Genomic DNA, 20576 nt, shown 5'->3' with positions numbered 1-20576 from the left:
TTCGCTCAAATAGAAATTCTATCAAATATATTAATTAAAAATTTGTAAATTTAAATTTAATTTAAAAATGATAAATATTTTTTGGTTAAAAAAAATCGTTTTTAAATAACAAAAGTTATAGATTCAGTGAAATGGAAATTTTTCTAAATTAAAATTAGATTAATTATAGAAATTCTATTAAATATAATAATTTAAAATTTTTAATAAAAGCGAATTTTCAAATTATACCTAATTTTTATTCAATAAAAACATTTTTTTTTTAAATGAAAATTTCAATTTTTGGGTGAAATGGAAATTCTGCTAAATGAAAATTCGGTTTTATTAAAAATTCTTTTAAATGAAAATTGAATTAAATATATAGTTAAATTTACTTAAAATTTATTAAAAAAATTTTTTTCAGAAATTTAACGTTTAAAAATTTTAATTAAAATTTACTTTAAAAATTGTAACAAATTTATATTTGATAAAAAAAAATTTTTCGTTATTTTTGCAAATTTTACACTAGTGAAAAAAAATAAATAAAGAACGCAAAAGAAAATGAAATGAGAAAGGTTATATAAATAATTTGCAATCAATAAATTTCGTGCATCTGATTATCAAAGCATTAGCGATGCACCTTACACCGTTTCCTGTGTGAACAATAGATTCGATTCAGACGAACTTAAATCTGATTGCCTAACCATAATACTTAAGTTAAAATGATTGCCAATTTAGTTTCTACACCCATAATTATCTGAATTAAACTCACGGCATTTAGTTGTTGTTGAACTTTTCCCGCGTCCACTGATCGAACGTGAAGAACAGACTTTTTGCTAAGAGCGTCGAATTTGTTGAAACTCGATTTCTGAAATTGATAAATAATCACATTAACATATTTAATAGAAAGAAAAAGAGAGGATAAATATGTCTTGAGTCCTTTTTATGCAATAACTGCATATTTAAAAAAAAAAAAACAGCGAACATTTTGGTTTTTGAAAATCCCTAAAGTATAAGGTTATAAATTAATCAAAAAAGTTCCATCAACTTTAATCATTAAAATAAATCAATTTCATCATTTTTTATACATTTTTGACAAAATTTCAATCTCAACCTCATGTTCCACGAATGCTCTACGAATATTTGTGGAGCATTCGCATCATGCAATCCGCAAGGGCAAATATAAATTTATTTTAATAAAATTTTGATTCATATACAACCTCGTGAATATTTTTTAGGGATTCAATAAAACTATTTTATATAATAAATGGAAATAAAGTCTCATTTTTGAGGCATGGAAAACATAACCTCTTGACAGATACACTGTATAACTACGTAAGTCAAATAATCGTCTCAAAAAGAAAATATAGTGACCGACACCCTGGGCATACTTTCAACTTTAAATGACATTTTATTGAAATTTATTAAAGATTTAGTTATAAAATAAATTTCAAATAAAACATTTGGGTTATAATTTATAGTACATAAGTTTAAAATTAAAAAACACTTTGATAAGAGTTTATAATATTAATTTAAAAATGTATAGTATGAAAACAGTAAACGACATACTCTTTAATAAAATAAAAAATATTTAAACTACTATTTAAGTAACATGATATTTATTAATATATTATCACAAATTTTATTATTCAGATTTAATGTACAAAAAAAGTTGCTTTTAAAATATAATTATTTAACAATGTCTTCATATTTATAAAATTTGTAATCAATAAAGCAAATTTTTTGAGGTTAGTTTTCTAGAAAGTAAAATATTGAGGAAAATATAAACATATAAAATTTTGTGTCAACTGTATCAGTTTCTAAATATTGTATATTAATTAGTTTACTAGTGATATTTAATTCAATATTATTATTTTTATATAGTTATTATCGTTTTTAATAGTAGTTGTCGTTCACTGTCAGGTTGGAGCATGAAATAGTATAAAGGTGGTTTAAGAATAGGTGCAAAAGCCAAGTACAAGTGCAAGTCCAAGTGGCAATCTCATGAGTGCGAAGGGGATAGGTAGTCTATCTATCCCTCTTGCATATCATAGGAGTTTAAAGTTATCCCTCTTGCACTCATGGGATTTGGACTTGAACTTGTACTTGCGGCTTTTGCACCTATTGTAGAACCTCCATAAGGAGACATACATTGAAAGTGGACCAAATTTTGGTAACCGCTTAGTGTCATGAAAATACGTAATGGAACACAAGCGCTCTCGTGGGAAGTACACTAAAACGTCAATCGAGAACAGACGAATGTGCAGTGCTGTTCTCATAGAGATAATATAAATAGAGTGGAGATGGTCTGTATAGAGGCGTCCGTTTGATAGAAAGAGAACGCGATTTTAGCACCAGTAGGTGTCTCTCTTGCGCTGGTGCTTATTGAAGGACAGATACTGGTGTTAAATCTTTCTTCTCTTTCCAACCCATTCTGTTTATGTCAGGACACTTCCCTCTTACGCAGCCGCCTATACCTTGTCTACTCTATTTATATTATCTCTATGGCTGTTCTCGATTGACGCGATTTTTATCCATAGAGATAATATAAATAGAGTGGAGATGGTCTGTATAGAGGCGTCCGTTTGATAGAAAGAGAACGCGATTTTAGCACCAGTAGGTGTCTCTCTTGCGCTGGTGCTTATTGAAGGACAGATACTGGTGTTAAATCTTTCTTCTCTTTCCAACCCATTCTGTTTATGTCAGGACACTTCCCTCTTACGCAGCCGCCTATACCTTGTCTACTCTATTTATATTATCTCTATGTTTTTATCGCTCGAAAATAAAAACACTCAGGGCCGTATGAAGTGCCTTACGCAACAATGTGAATTTTATCTAGGGGATTTTCACTATTGGGCATTGAATCCACCTTAAATTTAAAAATCACAAGTACGACTCTGGCGTCAGTCATAACCTAAATTCTACCCGCTTCCCTACTTCCTCTCAAGTGTTCCCTTGCTCTGTTTTCGATTGACGTTTTAGTGTACGTTGAACATAACCCAAAAATACATTACTCCTTATTTTTAAAACTTTTACAATGGCTGACTGTCCAGCTGAGTTTAACACAATCAGTAGCGCTAATGTTCCTTTACGTATTTTCATGACACTAAGCGGTTACAAAAATTTTGTCCACTTTTAACGCACATTTAACATGGCCGTTCGGTCTCCTTATATTACTCCATGGGTTAGAGTTACATGTTGATGTAAATGCAGAATGCAAAACCGAAAATAATGAGAGTGAAAAGAATAGTGCGATATATCCCTGTCCTTTTCACTCTCATTTGTATTTTCGGTTTTGCATTCTGCATTTACATCAACATGTAATTCCATCCTCAGGGTGTCGGGCACGCAGTATGTAGAAAAAATAAAGTAACTAGTTTTTTTTTATAAAAGTACTAGAATTTGCGCATGCGCGGTAGTATTTATAACATCGTCTGCAATAAAATGTGATTTTTCTCACGTTTTTCATGCCTCAAAAAGTGAGACTTTATTTATTTTATATAAATATGATACATGTTCTTGAAAGCTGAATTTATAGAATAGCGACGTTATTACGACACTTTATCTTCAGCTAATTTCTATTTTTATATATATGTATTATATAAAAGTTGTTAATTTATTGGGATAAAATGAGGGAACAAAATAAAGGATTATTTCATTTTCAGCACAAAATCTTACCTTATAATAAAAATTTTCATGTGATTGGACCTTCTCCTTACCACATTCCGTTAGATTAGCCAAACTACAGTAGGAAGCCCTCTGTTCGTAGACCATATAAACCAATTTCATGCACGTATGTAAAGAGAAAAGCAGTGACTTGTTAGTGTAGTAATCAGTAATTTGAGTATTATAAGGATGTAGCGGTCAGGTGAATTGAAAAGTTGTTCAAAGTCTCTCTTAAAATATGTATATATATATACATTTACAATTGTAGCTGCTTCATTTATAACACACAATTTAATATTGATAGAAAATTAGTTTTACTGATTTAAATATTGTTTAGGTTTTAAAATGAAAATACCTGTTACGATTATTTTGGTTTAAATTTATATTTTCTTCAAATTATAAGTGTTTACAGATCCTTATCAAGGTTTTTTTCATCTGTAATTATTATAACAGAATTTGCAAAATAAGATTTCACCCAGATAGCATGTAAGCTTGCAGCAACCTTGCGGCAAGCTTCAAATGTCCTACCTGATCAAAGCTTGCATGGTAAGTTTACCGAAAGATTGCAGTGTAAGGTTACTGAAAGATTGTACAATAAGATTATCGCAAGATTGCTCAGTAAGCTTGCACTGTATGATAGTAGCAAGGTTAGTGCAAGGTTGCCAATTAACCTTGCTTTGAACCTAAACACTGAAATGAAAATTTTAGGTTTAAAGCAAAGTTATTTGTCAGCCTTGCACCAAGCTTGCTACAAGCTTACTGAGCAATCTTGCGATAATCTTATTGTGCAATCTTGCAGTAACCTTACATTGCAATCTTTCGGTAAGCTTATCATGCAAGCTTGGGTCAGTTGGGACATTTGAAGTTTGCAGTAAGCTTGCGGCAAGTTTGCCATGCAAGGTTGGCAATATTGCTCGGAAAACTTTCCGCAAGATTGATTTCGACAATAAAAACTTTTAAAAATCAATTTTTTTTGAAAAAATGATTATTTTTCATTAAAATTAAGTTAAAAAAGTAGAAAAAATCTCGTGTCAATAATTTTTTTATTATTTTGGCAAATGTTTCAAAATGTTAATTTCGAAATTGAAAAATTTTGAAAATCAATTATTTTTGCAAAAATTATTATTTCCCATTAAAATTAAGTTAAAATAGTAGGAAAAAATAGTTTCAATAATTTTTTTCATCATTTTTGCAAATTTTTGGATAAAGTTTGAAAAAAATTATATATAATATTAATAAATTTAATATATTTTCAGTAAAAAATAAATATTCCACCTTCTCCAGAAATTGTAAATGTCTTATTTATCAATTTCTATTACGAAATTAGATGATTGCCTTTAATGATTTCATGAATTTTTTACCACACTTATGGAATGTGTTTATTTTATACAATAAATATAATATATGAAAAGGTCACGTGCATGGGAAACAAGAGAATAATAATAAAAAAAAAAAGAAAATGAAAAAGTACACAAAATGTTTATATAGTGTCAGTATGATAGGACCATAAAGCAGATTTCCTAAAATGTATATAATATTTATTCGCAATCTCAGCATTACTATATTATATCCCAAAACAATAGAGTATATATAATAGCAACAATCAAATGAAATGTGCACAAAGGCATTTATATAAAAAGCCAATCCTTCGACACAAATGGAATTATAAAATGTGTTCACCATTCAGACTTTAAGGTGCAACTTAAAAGAAAAATCGACGGTTCGTTAACTCCTGGCGAAAGCGTATAATGAGAAATATTAGCATATTTAATTACAGCCAGTAAGTGCCATATTATAAATTAACTTATAGTATTTATACTGATTCAGCATGTAATTTAATACTATTTCTATAAAATAAATATAAATATTCATTTATTAAAGGTCATATGTGACGCTCCACGAGAAAAGGTAAAGGACTAGGCAAACAATTTTAAGGTTATGTTTGGATTGAAAATACAAAAATCATTTTCAGTTTTGAGGTTATGTTAGGGCCTTCAACTTCTTTGATTCCCTTTGTTTTATTTTCAATCCAAACATAACCTTAAATTTTTTCGCCTCAAAAAGGTCCCTTTTCTCGTGGAGCATCATTGAAATATTCAAATTGAAAAATTTCCAAAAAAAAAGTTGGATAAAAATAAAATATTTTTATTTGAACTTGAAAGTGTATCATAAAATGAATTTTTTACGAATGAGAACTCATATACAAAAGATATAATTACTGTCTCGCCGCCAATAGTTAAAGAGAGAGAAAAAAAAAAAAAAAAAAAGATGAAGATAAAAGCAAAGTATTCTCAAAGATGCGCCACTTGAAGCCTGAAGGTACTTACGAGGGCCTTGACAGACACACCAGTGAATATCGGTTTGCGATTGATGAGCTGCGAACGCTCCTGCTCCCACAGTCTCAAGTCACTCATAGATTTTGCTTTCTATGACGTTCGATACAGACATTCAAACATATCGACAAATTGTAAATTAGTAGAAAAAGCAAATAGTTTATGTTATGGAAACAGTATTTCTATGTCATTAATCAGAATTAATAATTAGCAGCCAAATTGTTAATATTTTATATAAGAAAAAGTTGTAGAAAAAAACAACTAAACACTGTAAAAATCTATTTTAGATTTATGATTCATAATTTTTATATTTTTAAAATGTTCGTATTATATTTTTTAAACATTTTAAAAAATATAATACGAATTGAATTATTTTTTTTACAGAGTGTAGTGTAATGTATATTTAATGTAGAAATGCTAATAATTCGATATTTCCAAAACATTCTTTTTAGTAAATAATAAGAAACCCAAGATCATTATATTATTGAGCTTATTAGTTGGAAAAGCAACAAAAAAAACTACATAGATAAATTAATGTTCGAGCAAAAAACGCTTCATTCAAATAAACTTAAAATGACCCTCCACGAGAAAAGGGACTTTAAAAGCAAACATTTTTAGGTTATGTTTAGTGCTAGTTTTAGTTTAATTAAACGTTTATTTTTAATATATGTAAACTAAAAATCAGTTTCTATTGAATATTTCAGATCTAAAGAAACATTAGTTTTTAATAAAAAAAAATTACAAACATAACCTAAAACATTTTTCATCTAAGGTCCCTTTTCAATTAGAGCGTCACACATAGATGAAAAAGGGAGCATAAAGGAGTAGTTTTTAACGTATTTTTTTCAATAAGAGTTTTCGTTTAGTATTAAGAGGATTTAAAGAAAACAATTAATTTTGTAAAGATGGTAATTATTTTTTTTAATATAAATCCACATTTTATTTTTAAAATCATTAAAACATTAGCTTTTCGTCCGTAAACGTCCGGGCCCTCTTCGGATTTAAATATTGCAAAAATAAATTGATTTTATACAACAAAAATATATAAAATTTAAAATGAAAAATTTTTGTTAGAGAAATAACTAATCTAAAATGAAAATCTAAGAGTATAATTATTTTAAAAATCGAAATTAAAAAAAGTAGATTCAAAATATTTAAGGAAACTTATAATAAATTACAAAAATAAAAATGACAAATATATAACCTCAAACTGACCAAAATGTATTTATATAAAAATAAAAAACATAACCTCAAACTCACTAATATGGATTTCTCTTTTCATTTAATAATTTAAGGCCTGAGCAGAATAGAAACGTAATCGAAATCGTAACCTCAAACGCAACCGGAATAATGAGTTAGAGAAGGACAAACAATATGTCTATCTTTCTCTAACTCATTCTTCCGGTTGCGTTTGCTATTAAGATTCCGGTTACGTTTATATTCTGCTCAGGCGTTAAATGAGAGGAGAAATCCATATTGGTAAGTTTGAGGTTATGTTTTCAATTTTTGCTTTAATTTTTGTAATTTATTATAATTTTCCTTAAATATTTTGAATCTACGTTTTTGAATTTCGATTTTAAAAATAATGATACTTTTAAATTTTTAAGTTATTTTTCTAACAACAAATTTTTATTTTAATTTTTAGATATTTTTGTTGTATAAAATCAATTTATTTTTAGTATTTAAATCCGAAGAGGCCCGGACGTTGACGGACGAAAGCTCATGTTTTAAGGATTTTAAAAATAAAATGTGGATTTATATTTAAAAAACAATTACCATCATTACTACTATTCTGAAATCCAAAAAAATTAACGTTTATAAGAAAAAAGAAAAACAAAAATTTTTTAAGGTTAGTTTAGAATGGAAGCATGTATAATTTCACTGGAAATTCAGTAGAACGTCCGAAATATGCCATATCTTTATATTTTTGACACCTGCCTCACTCTGCTTTTCTGAACTCTAGTTCCCCGCTCTGTATCGAAAAAAACCTACCATTCCCTGCAAAGTGTCACAATTCAGATGTTCCACTGATTATTTTATATTTATTATCTAGGCTCATTTTGGGAAATTAATAAGGTTTTGTAAAATACCTAATAATTTGGAAAAGAAATTTTTTTTCCCCAATATTTTATATGAAAAAAAAAAAAAATTCAGGGTTTCGGGAAAGTATCATTTCAAACTTGTTTGATGAAGAAACCATAAAATACCAACCTCCTGAGTCTTGGCGTGTTCAGAATTGCCGAGTGGCACTTGGTCTCCATCGCTCATGTTTGAGATGTCGCCAAAGCTGCGACACTGTTAGTCATAAAACACATTTTGGGTAAACACGGACATTGAAGCAAATTATATGAAATTAAATCAAGCTTATAAATTTCAGCAAAATATTTCATAATGAATCTTGTTAACATAATTTTAAGCACTTGTTGTTTTTGTAAATAGCATTTTAAGAAGCAAAAAAAACAATTGTTTTCTTTTAAAATCACATTAATAAAAATATATAATAATATAATCATCGAAAACAATGACTGATGAAAGTTGATAAAAAATGATGTATAGATACAGTAATACGGGATGAAAATAATGCATAACGAAATGTAGATTACAGTACGATATAAAACTTGATAGAAAGTTTTTGCGATACTATCGGTTATATATGTTACAAATTATCTTTAATCAGATGTTTAAAGATTAATTGAGTCGGTATCAAAAATACACAAAATTATTTTTAATAGATTGAACATAACATAAATATTGTTTTTTTTATATTTAATTTTTTTGCTTTTATTCTTTTAATTATTTTTAAATTTTCTTTAACTGCATTTTTATTGAGAAAAATAATTTTTTTACTTTAACCCTTTCGTGCTTCGGGAAATCCATCGATTGGATTTTTATGAAACTTGTTACTCGGAGGTTTTTGGGGTCGCTGATTACAAATCTGATGTTACTTTTATAAAATTCAAAATGGCGGAACCAACATGGCGGATATATTTTTTTAAATTTAACAGTTTTGCTTTAAACTCGTTAATTTGAGGTTTTCAAGGTCGCTGATTACGAATCTGATATTGGTAATTTGTATTGATTTTTAATTTTCCTCTCCGCCATATTGGATCCGCCATTTTGAATTTTGAATAACTGACTTTGAATTCGTTATCAGTGACCCCAAAAACCCTCGAGAATCAACTTTCAGGTGAATCTAATAATTTTTTTCGTCCGCCATATTGGATCTGCCATTTTGAATTTTGAAAATCTGACTTCAGATTTGAAATCAGCGACCCCAAAAATCCCCGAGTAACAAGTTTCAAGCAAATATGCTCAAATTTTAAAAAAAGGGTTTTTTTTACCAATATTATACCTATTGTTTATAAGAATTATAATTGTACTATGTTATTTACCATTTTTTTCTACAAAGTAGTAATAGCAGTGAACAAAACACATAGAAAAAAAGGTGGGTAAAAAAATTGTAAAGATAGAGGATAAAAGTCGTTAGGATACAGGGTAAAGGATAAATTTGTGATGGATAAAAATGTTACTAAAATATTACTAGAAAAATGAATGTCATATTTGAGTAAACTGTCTAATTTTAATAAAAATATTAGTAATTTTACACTTAACTTATTAAATCCACAAATTTTATATAAATAACTAATTGCACATGGAAATATTTTGCCTATAATTATTGTCTATTAATAAAAATATCTTTGACTAATACAACTGACAGCTGACGACAGTGCGTAAATAATCAGAACTGGGAAATTACAACTCAACGTCTGTATTGTTGCACGAAAGCAGAGTTGGGTAATAAATGAATTTTTTGTGCATATTAGGCTGTGTCAGTTCATCGAGATATTTCGAGTTCAATATATGACGTCAGAGGCCTGGAGGGACAACAAACAGACGACACAATGTTATTCTTATGGGGAAGAAAATTTGTTTCCACTTTCATCAATGTTATTCATACTTTAAACACGGAAAACGCTTGTTGACATATAATAAAATTAAAATGTGTGTTGATAATTAATTTTGTTATATATTTGATTCAATTGCATTTATAGATTCTCTGAATTCGTGATAAAATATAAATTTTGAGGTTAGAAAAGTTTGTTTACTAACTTGAAATCTTTTACTGCTGCGGTAATTCCCACTTAAAATATATATTTTATATCTTTTTTAATAACATGCATAATGGATATTGTTTAATAATGTTAACATGTAAAATGTGATTAGTAAACAAACTTTTCTAACCTCAATATTTATATTTTATCATGAATTCAGAGAATCTATCAATGCAAATGAATAAAATATATAACAAAATTAATTATCAACACACATTTTAATTTTATTATATGTCAACAAGCGTTTTCCGTGTGTAAAGTATGAATAAAATTGATGAAAGTGGAAACAAATTTTCTTCCCCGTAAGAATAACATTGTGTCGTCTGTTTGTTGTCCCTCCAGACCTCTGACGTCATAACTTGAACTCGAAATATCTCGATGAACTGACACAGCCTAATATGCACAAAAAATTCAGTTACTACCCAACTCTGCTTTCGTGCAACAATACAGACGTTGAGTTGTAATTTCCCAGTTCTGATTATTTACGTACTGTCGTCAGCTGTCAGTTGTATTAGTCAAAAATATTTTTATTAATAGGCAATAATTATAGGCAAAATATTTCCACGTGCAATTAGTTATTTATATAAAATTTGTGGATTTAATAAGTTAAGTGTAAAATTACTAATATTTTTATTAAAATTAGACAGTTTACTCAAATATGACATTCATTTTTCTAGTAATATTTTAGTAACATTTTTATCCATCACAAATTTAACCTTTACCCTGTATCCTAACGACTTTTATCCTCTATCTTTACAACTTTTTACCCACCTTTTTTTCTGTGCAAACCAGCGTATTTGTTGATTCGTTCAAATTTAAAAGAGTTATGTCATATTTTGTAGGTGGTACCTATGTACCGGAGGCGCGAAAGATTAAATACAGAAATTTTTTGTTTTTTTATTTGAGCAAAAAAATTTTTTTTATATTATATTATATTATAAATAATTAAAATAATAAAAATAAAAACATCGAATGTGAAAATAACAATAATTGTTTTTGTTAAATCCAGATTTTTTTTTTATTTTGATACCGACTTACTTTTCTTATTTTAATATATATATATATATGAATAATGACTTTCAGTGATCTGCAAAATAATTTTACATTTAAAGCAATCAGTTTTTTTTTGCAATATTTATTAAACAAAAATTAAAGAAAAAAAAATTTTTTTTCACGCGTGCATCACAGACACTGAAAGCAACATTAATATCGAAGCTTGAACTACAAAAATATTTATATATATTGAGCAATGCAAAGATTTCGAAAAAAAATATTAATCATTTTTAATGTTTACTCACCAATTGCTTAATAGAGATTCCAGTGGCAATTACTTCTTTATGGGATTTCTCCAGTTCGCTACGATTTGCTTCTGACACGTAATTTTGTGTCTGCATGCGCGCACAAACATGACAAAAAAAGAACAGAATATTACTTCATGCGCAATTTTATAAATCATGCTTTGTAAATTTAGTGTTTGTTATATACTCGAAATAAATGATTATTTAAATGCATATAAAAGTTAGTTCAAGAAATAAAATTAGAGAAAGTAATTTAGTTCACGATTTTTAGCAAAAAAAAAATAAATAAAATAATTATTCAACAATTCATATAATGATTTTTTAATAGTTACAGTGATTTTAAAAATAAAATATAATTATTAATGCAAAAGAAAAGTGGTCAGAAAGTTTTGTTTAAAATATTTTTACGGTTTTTTTTTTAATTTTAATAACAAAATATTTAAATATAAAAATTGACTCAAGGTTGATATGAATAAATTGAACAATAATTATTGACATTGTGTAAATAAATAAAATTAATAGATAAAGAATGAAAATTATTTTTTTATTTATACCTTATTTAATTCTATACCTTGTGGCAATTTTAATATTTAAATAATTTTTTTATTAAAAATAAAAAGAACCGTAATAATATATATACAAATATTGCAGGCCTCGGATCGACTTTAAGACACACAAAAAGTCGTTTTAGTCGATTTATATTCTCGAAAAAGTCGATTTCTTTATTTTAACAAAATTTAATTGGTAAGTGAATATTTTACTTTAAATAACTAATGTTATTTTATTTTTAATTTTTATTAATTCTGTAATGAGAATAATTCTATACAGATATTATCAAGAAAATTTATTTCGAATATTTCAGAATCGAACTAATTTTACGACAAATTTTAAAAATTTTATTTAAGTATGCCAAATTTCTAGAAAAAAATTCTTAAAGTTCCATTTTTATAATTTGTTGAAGTCTGATTTAAGCAATTTATTCGAATTAAAAATTTTGTCATAGTTTTTAGTTTTGATGGTTGAAAAAAATTTCGGGCAATACTTAATCAAGTTTTACAGATTTAAAAAAAATAATTTTTTTTTAAAATAATAATTTTGAAATATTTTAAGTTGAAATTTTTAGAAATAATTGAATTTCAAAATATTTTGTTAATTTTCAGACAATAAATAAATTTTACAGAACTAAAAGTAATTTATCAAATAATTTGAGATAATATTTTTTAAAAGTAATTCAATATTCAAAGATTTACAATTTAGATTTTTGAAATTAATTAAAGTTCAAGTGATTTTTAATTTAAAATTTTTGATGATTAGTTACTAAAAAATTTATTAGAAATTGCAGACAAAAATACTATAATTTGAAAACTTTTTAAGTAAAAAATAATTTCAGATAGTTGAATTTTAGAAGCTTTGAATTTTTTTTTTGAAAATAATAATTGAATTTCAAATAATTTTTTTTTAATTTCAAACAATAATTATAATAAGAATTTTTTTTTTAGTGATTTCTATTGATGAAGACGTTTTTAGAAATCACATAAAAAAAAATTGAATTCCAAAATTTTTGCAAATAATTAAATTTCAAGTGATTTTGAATTAAAATTTTTTGGTAATTTTATTTGCTAATTTTTTTAAAATTATAAATAATTATTAAATTTCATAAAAATTTTTATTGAAAAATAGTTTAAGATAATTAAATTTGTGAAGAATTTCATTAAAATTAATAAAAATAATTAATTTAGTGAAGAATTTTAGTTAAAAATTTGTTAAATAATTGAAATAAAGAAGATCTAAAGAAGATTTGCATTGTACACTAAAAGAAACGTATTTTGTTTAAAATTTTTTTTTTTTAAAAAAACTGTAAAAAAAGTCGAAAAAGTCGTATAATTCGAGGCCTGCTATTGTTATTACGACTGTATAATTTTTTTATGATTAATAATAATTAAATTAAACGAGAAATTTATATTTAGTAAAATGTTAATAATGTTAAAAATTTACTACTGACAAGTTGTAATGCTTCTTTAATTATACAATTTAAACGAAACTTTCTGATAATTCCACGCGGTCGTCAATGAGACATTAAAAAGACACATTTCATCTTTCTCTCGCGAAATTTAAATTTATTGCCAGGCTCATGCAAAATAAACTTTGCTAATTTCCTCTAACTTCTGGCATTCCGGCTTACCAGAGATTTAACGTTGACGTTGGAAAGATCGTTCTCGTCGGAGATTTCATTTGTCTCCGAGGAAACTTGACGGGAACTCGTATGCATGCTTGAATCTTCTACGTTACCGTTCTAATAAAAAGAAGTAAAACAAGCATTCACTGGCATGCTACACTTTGCAAAAGAAAAAAAAAGGGGAAAAAATTTATAATGTTACAACACACATTTATTTTACAAGCTCAAATAAAATTAAAATAGGGATCAGTACAATATTAAAAAAAAAAAAAAATGAAAAAGTACTTTATTTTACTTAATTGCATAAAAATTAAAAATAATCCCATATATAGAAATTTTTAATACGATTCTCGCTCATCACATTTTTGTTTCATAATTTACTTATTTTCCCTGACAAAAAGAAAAATTTTTCCGCAATTTTTTTTACAAGTTTTATTTTGGTATAAGATATTAAAATAAGGACCCAAAAAGATTCAATAAATAAAAAAAGCTACTTCTACAAAATTGAACAAAATGTAAATATTATTATTTTTACATTCAATTTTTTACTTTTTATTATAATTATTTATAACTTTGCTTTAATTGCTTTTTTAAAATGAGTTTTCGTTTTTTATTTTGAACATTAAAACTTTTTATTTATTATTTGTTATTTTTTACATAAGATTTTTTTTATTAGCTAAATAAAAATTACAAATAATAATTAAAATAACAAAAATGTTAAAACATAGAATGTAAAAATAATAATATTTATGTTTTGTTCAATCTATAAATAAATAATAATAATTATAATAATAAGTAAATAATTAAAATAACAAAAGTAAGAATTCTTACATTTGTTATTTTTTAATTATTTACTTTTTTTCTTAAATGTTTTTTTAAATTGAAAACAATTATTTTTAAATAAATAAATAATAACTAATAAATTGAAAAAACTTTTATATAAAAAATAACAAAATAAAAAAAAATTTCAATTTTTAAAATAACAAACAAAATGTTTTTTTCAACGTAAAAAAACAGTTAAAGAAAAATTATAAATAAATAAAATAACAAAAGTAAAATCATCGAATATAAAAATAATATTTATGCTTTGTTTAGTCAACAATTTTTTTGGGAAAAATTTTATATATTTTTGATACTGTACAAAATTTTCACTAATTTTTTTAGTAAAATATTATTATTTAATTTAGAAAAAAATTCTCGTTTTTTTTTCTACAATAATTCTATTAGAAAAAGAATGAAACTAGAATAAATAGAAAAAATTTCTATACATGGGATGGTATTAAAAATAACTCAAAAATATTACACATGGAATTTAAAAAACAAAATTTTTTTTTTTTGATAAAGTATAAATCATACCTTAAGATTTGATGATAAATTTTTCATAGTTCTGGATATGTTAGTAGCTCTCTTTGTATTTTGTAATAAATTTTATTGATTGTTTTAATTAGAATTTAAAAAAAAAGTAAATAAATAAATTGACTTACCACGGAGATATTTTCCTTTTCAAGCTCACTCTTTTTGCTTTTTTTAGTTTTCTTGGTTCGAGGGGTGTGATTTGGCGATGCATCGCTACCAGCAATACCTTCGATTTTCTTCTTCTTCGTCTTCGTCGCGGTTTTTGTAGTTGAAGTTGAGGTAACTACCGTACTGGTAGTTAACACTTCTTCACGGTTTTCACTCTGCATGAGAAAAGATAATAATCGTTATTTTTATATTGATTATCTAATTTGTGTTCATTTTTTAATTATAATATTTTAATGTGAATAAATAATTAGCAAAGAAAACTAATTACGTGTATTACTATATATTACTTGAGTGTTATAACAAAAATAATTCCGATTAAATATATAAAACTGCTATCTCGCAGGCTATTTATAGCCTATATATAGATATGATCTAAAAATATAAATATCATTTTTATATTTTCAAATAGAAAATTTAAATAAATTTTAAAAATTTTCGTATTTTTATTTTTAAAAAATGCTATTTAATTAACCCTTTCCGTGTCAGTGACCTAACGTTGGGTCGTAAACATCTTATCACAAAATGTAATGCAATTTGTTATAAATTGCAAAATTATATTTTTTACATCATCTTTGGCACACTACAGATATTACTGACTCTAGGTTTTACAATAATGGAGTAATTATTTATTAACTAATGTTAATTATATAACAATTGGAAAACAAGTAAAAATCACGAAAAAAAATTTATTTTTTGATTTAACCCACATTTAGGGTATAAGGGTTTTCGGGGTCGCTGAATTCGAATATGATGTTAGATTTTCAAAATTTAAAATGGCGGATCCAATATGGCGGACGAATTTTTTAAAATTCAATCCAAATAGCTTGAAATTTGTTACTCAGGGGTTTTTGGGGTCGCTGATTACGAATCTGAGCTTAGTTTTTCAAAATTCAAAATGGCGGACAAATTTTTTAAAAATTGAATCCAAATGGCTTAAAACTTGTTACTCGAAGGTTTTTGGATTTCAAAATTTTAATATCAGATTTAAATTCAGCGACCCTAAAAACCCCCGAGTAACAAATTTTAAGCAAAATCCGGTTGATTTTTTTAATTTTTGACCGCCATATTGGATCCGCCATTTTCAATTCTTGAAAACTAACATCGCATTCGTACTCATTGACCCCCAAAAAGTAAAAACGATTGTCAAATTGTAGTACGCAACGTTTATCATTAACGATTTTTAAAGAAATAATTTTTTGAAATGAAAAATTCTATAATAATCAGAAGGTAACATAACCTAAAAATTGTTTTTGTTTTATAAATTTTTACTTATTATGTTTCATTTACTTAGTTAAATAAGTATATATTTTTCCTATGTAAAATATACTATTTTATGATAAAAAATTTACAAAATAAAAACAACTTTTAGGTTATGTTGCCTTCTATTTTTCCAGCTTGTAAATTTTCAACGTGCTGAAAGTTTTTTTTAACAGTGTGAGTATGATGGTCACTTTTTTTTCAAAATCCTGACGTAAAAAAAATTCTGTAATTTTCTACATCAGTCAATAATTGTCAAAATAGATTCAGTAAATTTTTTATTAATAGAAAATTAATTATTAAAAATGAATTTGAATATATTTTGATAAGCATTATTTTTGTAGACATCAAATTTTGGTTTGTCTAAACTTATAGAAATACCGCACAATAATTTTCATTTCTCTTTTACTTCAACGTGTTATTATATTTGTTTTTTTATCTCATATCTGTTTGTTTAAAGCCCCCTCTTTACTTTGCCACATATCTAATTAAAAAACTTATTCAAACTGCACCACAGTAGGTAGTAATCATGCAGTTTTCATTCCCTTTATTAAAATCCAACTTCTTCCCACATTATTTCTTTAGTTACTTTTAAGAATGACTTAAAACTTCAACACTTGGGATAATATTTATTTTAATAATATAAATATTTATTGCCAAAGAACTCGATTTTTGATGTTTTGTTTTGAAATAAATAAATTCACTTAATTACAATATGGGGCATATTCTATTTTAAAATTACACCCCTAGTAAACAATTGACAAAATATAAGACAATTTTTAAATAATTATTTCTCCTGTGTAATTATAAATTAAATTACTTTGCAATTGGTAGCTTCAAAAGAAAAATTGTATTAATTAATATATATCCTATTTTAATTAATTTTTTAAAAATATTTTACAATAATATTTTTTGGAAAAAAATATTTACAATTAGAAATCTCCTTTTGTCAGGAATTAATTTTATTAAACTTTTTTATTCAACAATATTTTATTAAAATTCCACAAATAACAATTTAACACACAAATTATTTACAATAAAATATTTAAAATTTATTATAATAATTTTTAAAAAATTTTATCCATTTGTGTAAAATATTTATTGTTTTCTCTCTTTAATGTTAAAAAGAAATAAATGATGATAAAATTTAAAAAAAAAACAAATTCCGCTCTGTTAAATAAGTGGTTCTTAATTCATACAAATTTCAACCCGTTTTAACTTCTGAAACTTCTGAGAAAGATCGTTGTGCATCAATTTTAAAAAATTTGATATTTTCAGAAATGCATCTGTAAGCTATCTGGAGTACAAAAAAAAAAAAATTATGTTAAAATTTCTGATATTCCTCTTTAAATATATGCGTTTAAGGGTATGTGGGAACCTCCCACGTGACCTCCCACTTGAAAAGATTCCCCGGAAAGTGCCCCCTGGAGGTTCTATCAGAATTCCGCCGGAACTTCCAATGTAATTCCCTCAGAATTCCATCGGAGTTCCAAAGAATTTCCGATGGGATTCCGACGGAATTCCGATTAATTTTTTTTTAAATTTTTAGAGTCCTAATTCTGTCGGAATTCTGATAGAACCTCCAGGGGGCACTTTCCGGGGAATCTTTCCAAGTGGGCTAGTATGGGAAAAAGTGTTTTGGTAGTATACATCTTACTCTAAAATGAAAAAAGATTTTTGCCTACAAGTTTGAGGGATGATAGATTAGGGTACAAGGAATCTCGCTGTTCTCCGAAAAATACATAATTTTGCGTTAAATTATTAAAAAATGAAGTTAAGTTATGGTAAATGAGTAGAACAGCGAGATTCCTTGTTCCAAACAAAATCATTTCTCTAAAATTGTAACCCGGAATCATTTTTTATTTCAGAGAAAGTTTTAAACCACAAAAAAACGTCCTTTGCCCACATACCCTTAAGGGGACTTTCTGGTTTAGAATTAACAAAAAAGACCTCTCTAAAGTTGAATCAGTAATGATTAATTTTTAGTCAAAAATAACTAATTCATTAGTTACTCTAATTTTTAGGTTATGTTACATGACTGAAAAATTAGTAGATTTATGTCTACCAAATATTTTAGTAATTTTTTTTTTACAAATAATTAGTCAAATTTGACTGTTAAATTAGTTGTTTTCTATTAAAAATTAGTTATTTTTTACGGGCCGATTCGTTCACGGTTTTACTGTAGATTAGTAGTTTTCTACTAATTCAGATTTAGAGAGTGCACGTTTTAAAAATTTTATTGCAAGAAAAGTATTAAAGAAGTTGCAAAAATTCTTTTTGGACATTGTTACACATTACGTAGAGAAAATTTAAGAAAAATAAAAATGAGTGTATTTAGTTCCATTTTGTAGCTGTAGATGGCGTCATCCAAAAGGTACCTATATTTTGGGAGACGGCTTTTCTCGAAATCTACCGAACCGATTTTAAAAAACCAAAGATCATTCGATTTCTTATTTAAAAAACTAGAGAATAAACCTTTAAAATTTCATATTTCTACCCCCTGTTTTTTACGGGGAAAAATTGCCCCAAAAAAACCGGCGTTTTTGCCAAATTTTGAGAAAAATGTACATAAAAAATACTTTTTTAGGTTTATTGTCTAAAATAAATCCTTATGAAGAGATTTCCGTTTGAATTTATATATTACAGATTAGGGGCCGTCCATAAACTACGTTACCTATTTTAGGCGGGGAGGGGGTCAAAAAATCTAAAAAAATGCATTTAACGCAATGGTAACGAGGGGGGGAGGGGGTCTAAAAAGAATGAAGAAGTGGTAACGTAGTTTATGGACGGCCCCTTATCCGAAAGCAAGTGCACCAAAAAAAAGGTACCTTTTGGAAGACGCCACATAGTTACGAAATTGAACTAAATACACTTAATCATTTTTTTAAAAATTTTCTCCACGTAATGTGCAACAATGTTCCAAAAAAGAATTTTTGCAATTTTTTTAATACTTTTCTTACAATAAAAATTTTAAAACGTAACTTTTTTGTCAATTCTGTACTATAGGGGTGTAATTTTAAAATAGAATACCCCATATATCGAGACAATTTCTCAGAATATTGAACTCAGTTACTTTTCATATAATCGTTAATTCCGCACGAATTCCCGTAATTAACTTTGAACATCCATCCCCTTAATACAGTGTATTGTGGAATGTCCACTGACTATCTTTCTCTCTCGCTAGTTACCACAACGAGCTTGTGCCAAATGATATCATTAAAGTCCTCTCTTCATGCAAACTGCAATGTGAAGATGCTAAATATCCATCGTCTATTTATTGCTTCGCACTGACCTGCGTTTCAAAGAGACTCGTGTGGCTGCTGCGATAAGTGTGTGTACACGATGAACGTGGAGAGCACTAACGACGAGTCAACGACTCGACGCACTCACTTCCATTCGGACAAGGAGGTCGTTGAAAGCATAAGATATACTATATATATATTTTTTTTTTTTTGAAAACTTCTCCGAGAAAAAGAAGAAAAAACAACTTGTTAAACTAAATAAATCATTGACCGGCACACGACTTTGTTTTTTTTTAATCGTTAAACGTCATTTGACTCCGGTGTCTGTCAGATTATGAGGAGGTTAGGGCGAACAACCGGGTGCCTGGACGAAGGCGACGCCGCAACTAAATCGGCCTTGAGGCGATTAAATGGGCTGGTAACGTATAATACACGAAACGAACGGGAAGCACCGGGAAACCCGTTCGTGAGCTCTACAAAGCGTGTTATGGATCCGAGTGAAAATCCTCTCTCGGATAGGGCCTTTCTCTAGGACTCGTGCATCAGATTGGTTCTGTTTGGGTCCGTTGTGGAGAGAGCGCTCTCGCTTGGTTCCAGTCACTGCCAAGGAGAGGGAACCAGCATATACATATATATAAAAGACATTGGTATGGCAACAAGGAGGCGAGGATTTCAGTCTACTTCAATAAGGTCCGGCCCATGACCTCAATAGATCGGAGAGTCTTTACCTCTATATAGTCCCAATTTTTCTTACGCCGCCGCTCGTCACGATAACACTTCATTACTTCCGCAAGGGTCTTTTTAAGGGCGAATAGATATGTATATATGCTTGTTATATTCTTGCGTTCAGAGGGGGAAAAAAAACACCTGCACATCGAGAAGTATCCGCATTTTCATTTTATGAAATTTCATTTGTCATAATTTTTTTTTAGTCGAATTATTACACAGTGTTGTAAAAAATTTTAAAATTAAATTACTTTAAATCGGACCTA

The 20576-nt window shown here is 27.0% G+C and overlaps 1 protein-coding gene across 18 annotated transcripts in view; it reads right to left on the bottom strand.

Moving 5' to 3' along the window:
- Positions 1-20576, bottom strand: part of LOC127279649 (LIM domain and actin-binding protein 1) — a 109136-nt gene that overhangs the window by 28693 nt on the left and 59867 nt on the right. For 8 of the 18 annotated variants that reach the window (XM_051302139.1, XM_051302155.1, XM_051302136.1 and 5 more), the window contains exons 3-9: positions 15046-15240; positions 13568-13678; positions 11386-11475; positions 8187-8270; positions 5970-6068; positions 3655-3735; positions 749-844 (exon numbers count right to left, since the gene is read on the bottom strand). In XM_051302139.1, the coding sequence (XP_051158096.1) occupies positions 749-844; positions 3655-3735; positions 5970-6068; positions 8187-8270; positions 11386-11475; positions 13568-13678; positions 15046-15240 (756 nt within the window). The remainder of the gene's footprint in view (positions 1-748; positions 845-3654; positions 3736-5969; positions 6069-8186; positions 8271-11385; positions 11476-13567; positions 13679-15045; positions 15241-20576) is intronic. The other 10 variants (XM_051302141.1, XM_051302142.1, XM_051302143.1 and 7 more) reach the window with 10 other exon arrangements.

The sequence above is a fragment of the Leptopilina boulardi genome, unplaced genomic scaffold (assembly GCF_019393585.1).
Source record: "Leptopilina boulardi isolate dan_hultmark-lab unplaced genomic scaffold, ZJU_Lbou_2.1 LbouV2_221, whole genome shotgun sequence".
NCBI lineage: Eukaryota > Metazoa > Arthropoda > Insecta > Hymenoptera > Figitidae > Leptopilina > Leptopilina boulardi.
The sequence above is the reverse complement of the archived record's forward strand: the minus strand, read 5'-3'. Positions and strand labels throughout refer to the sequence as shown.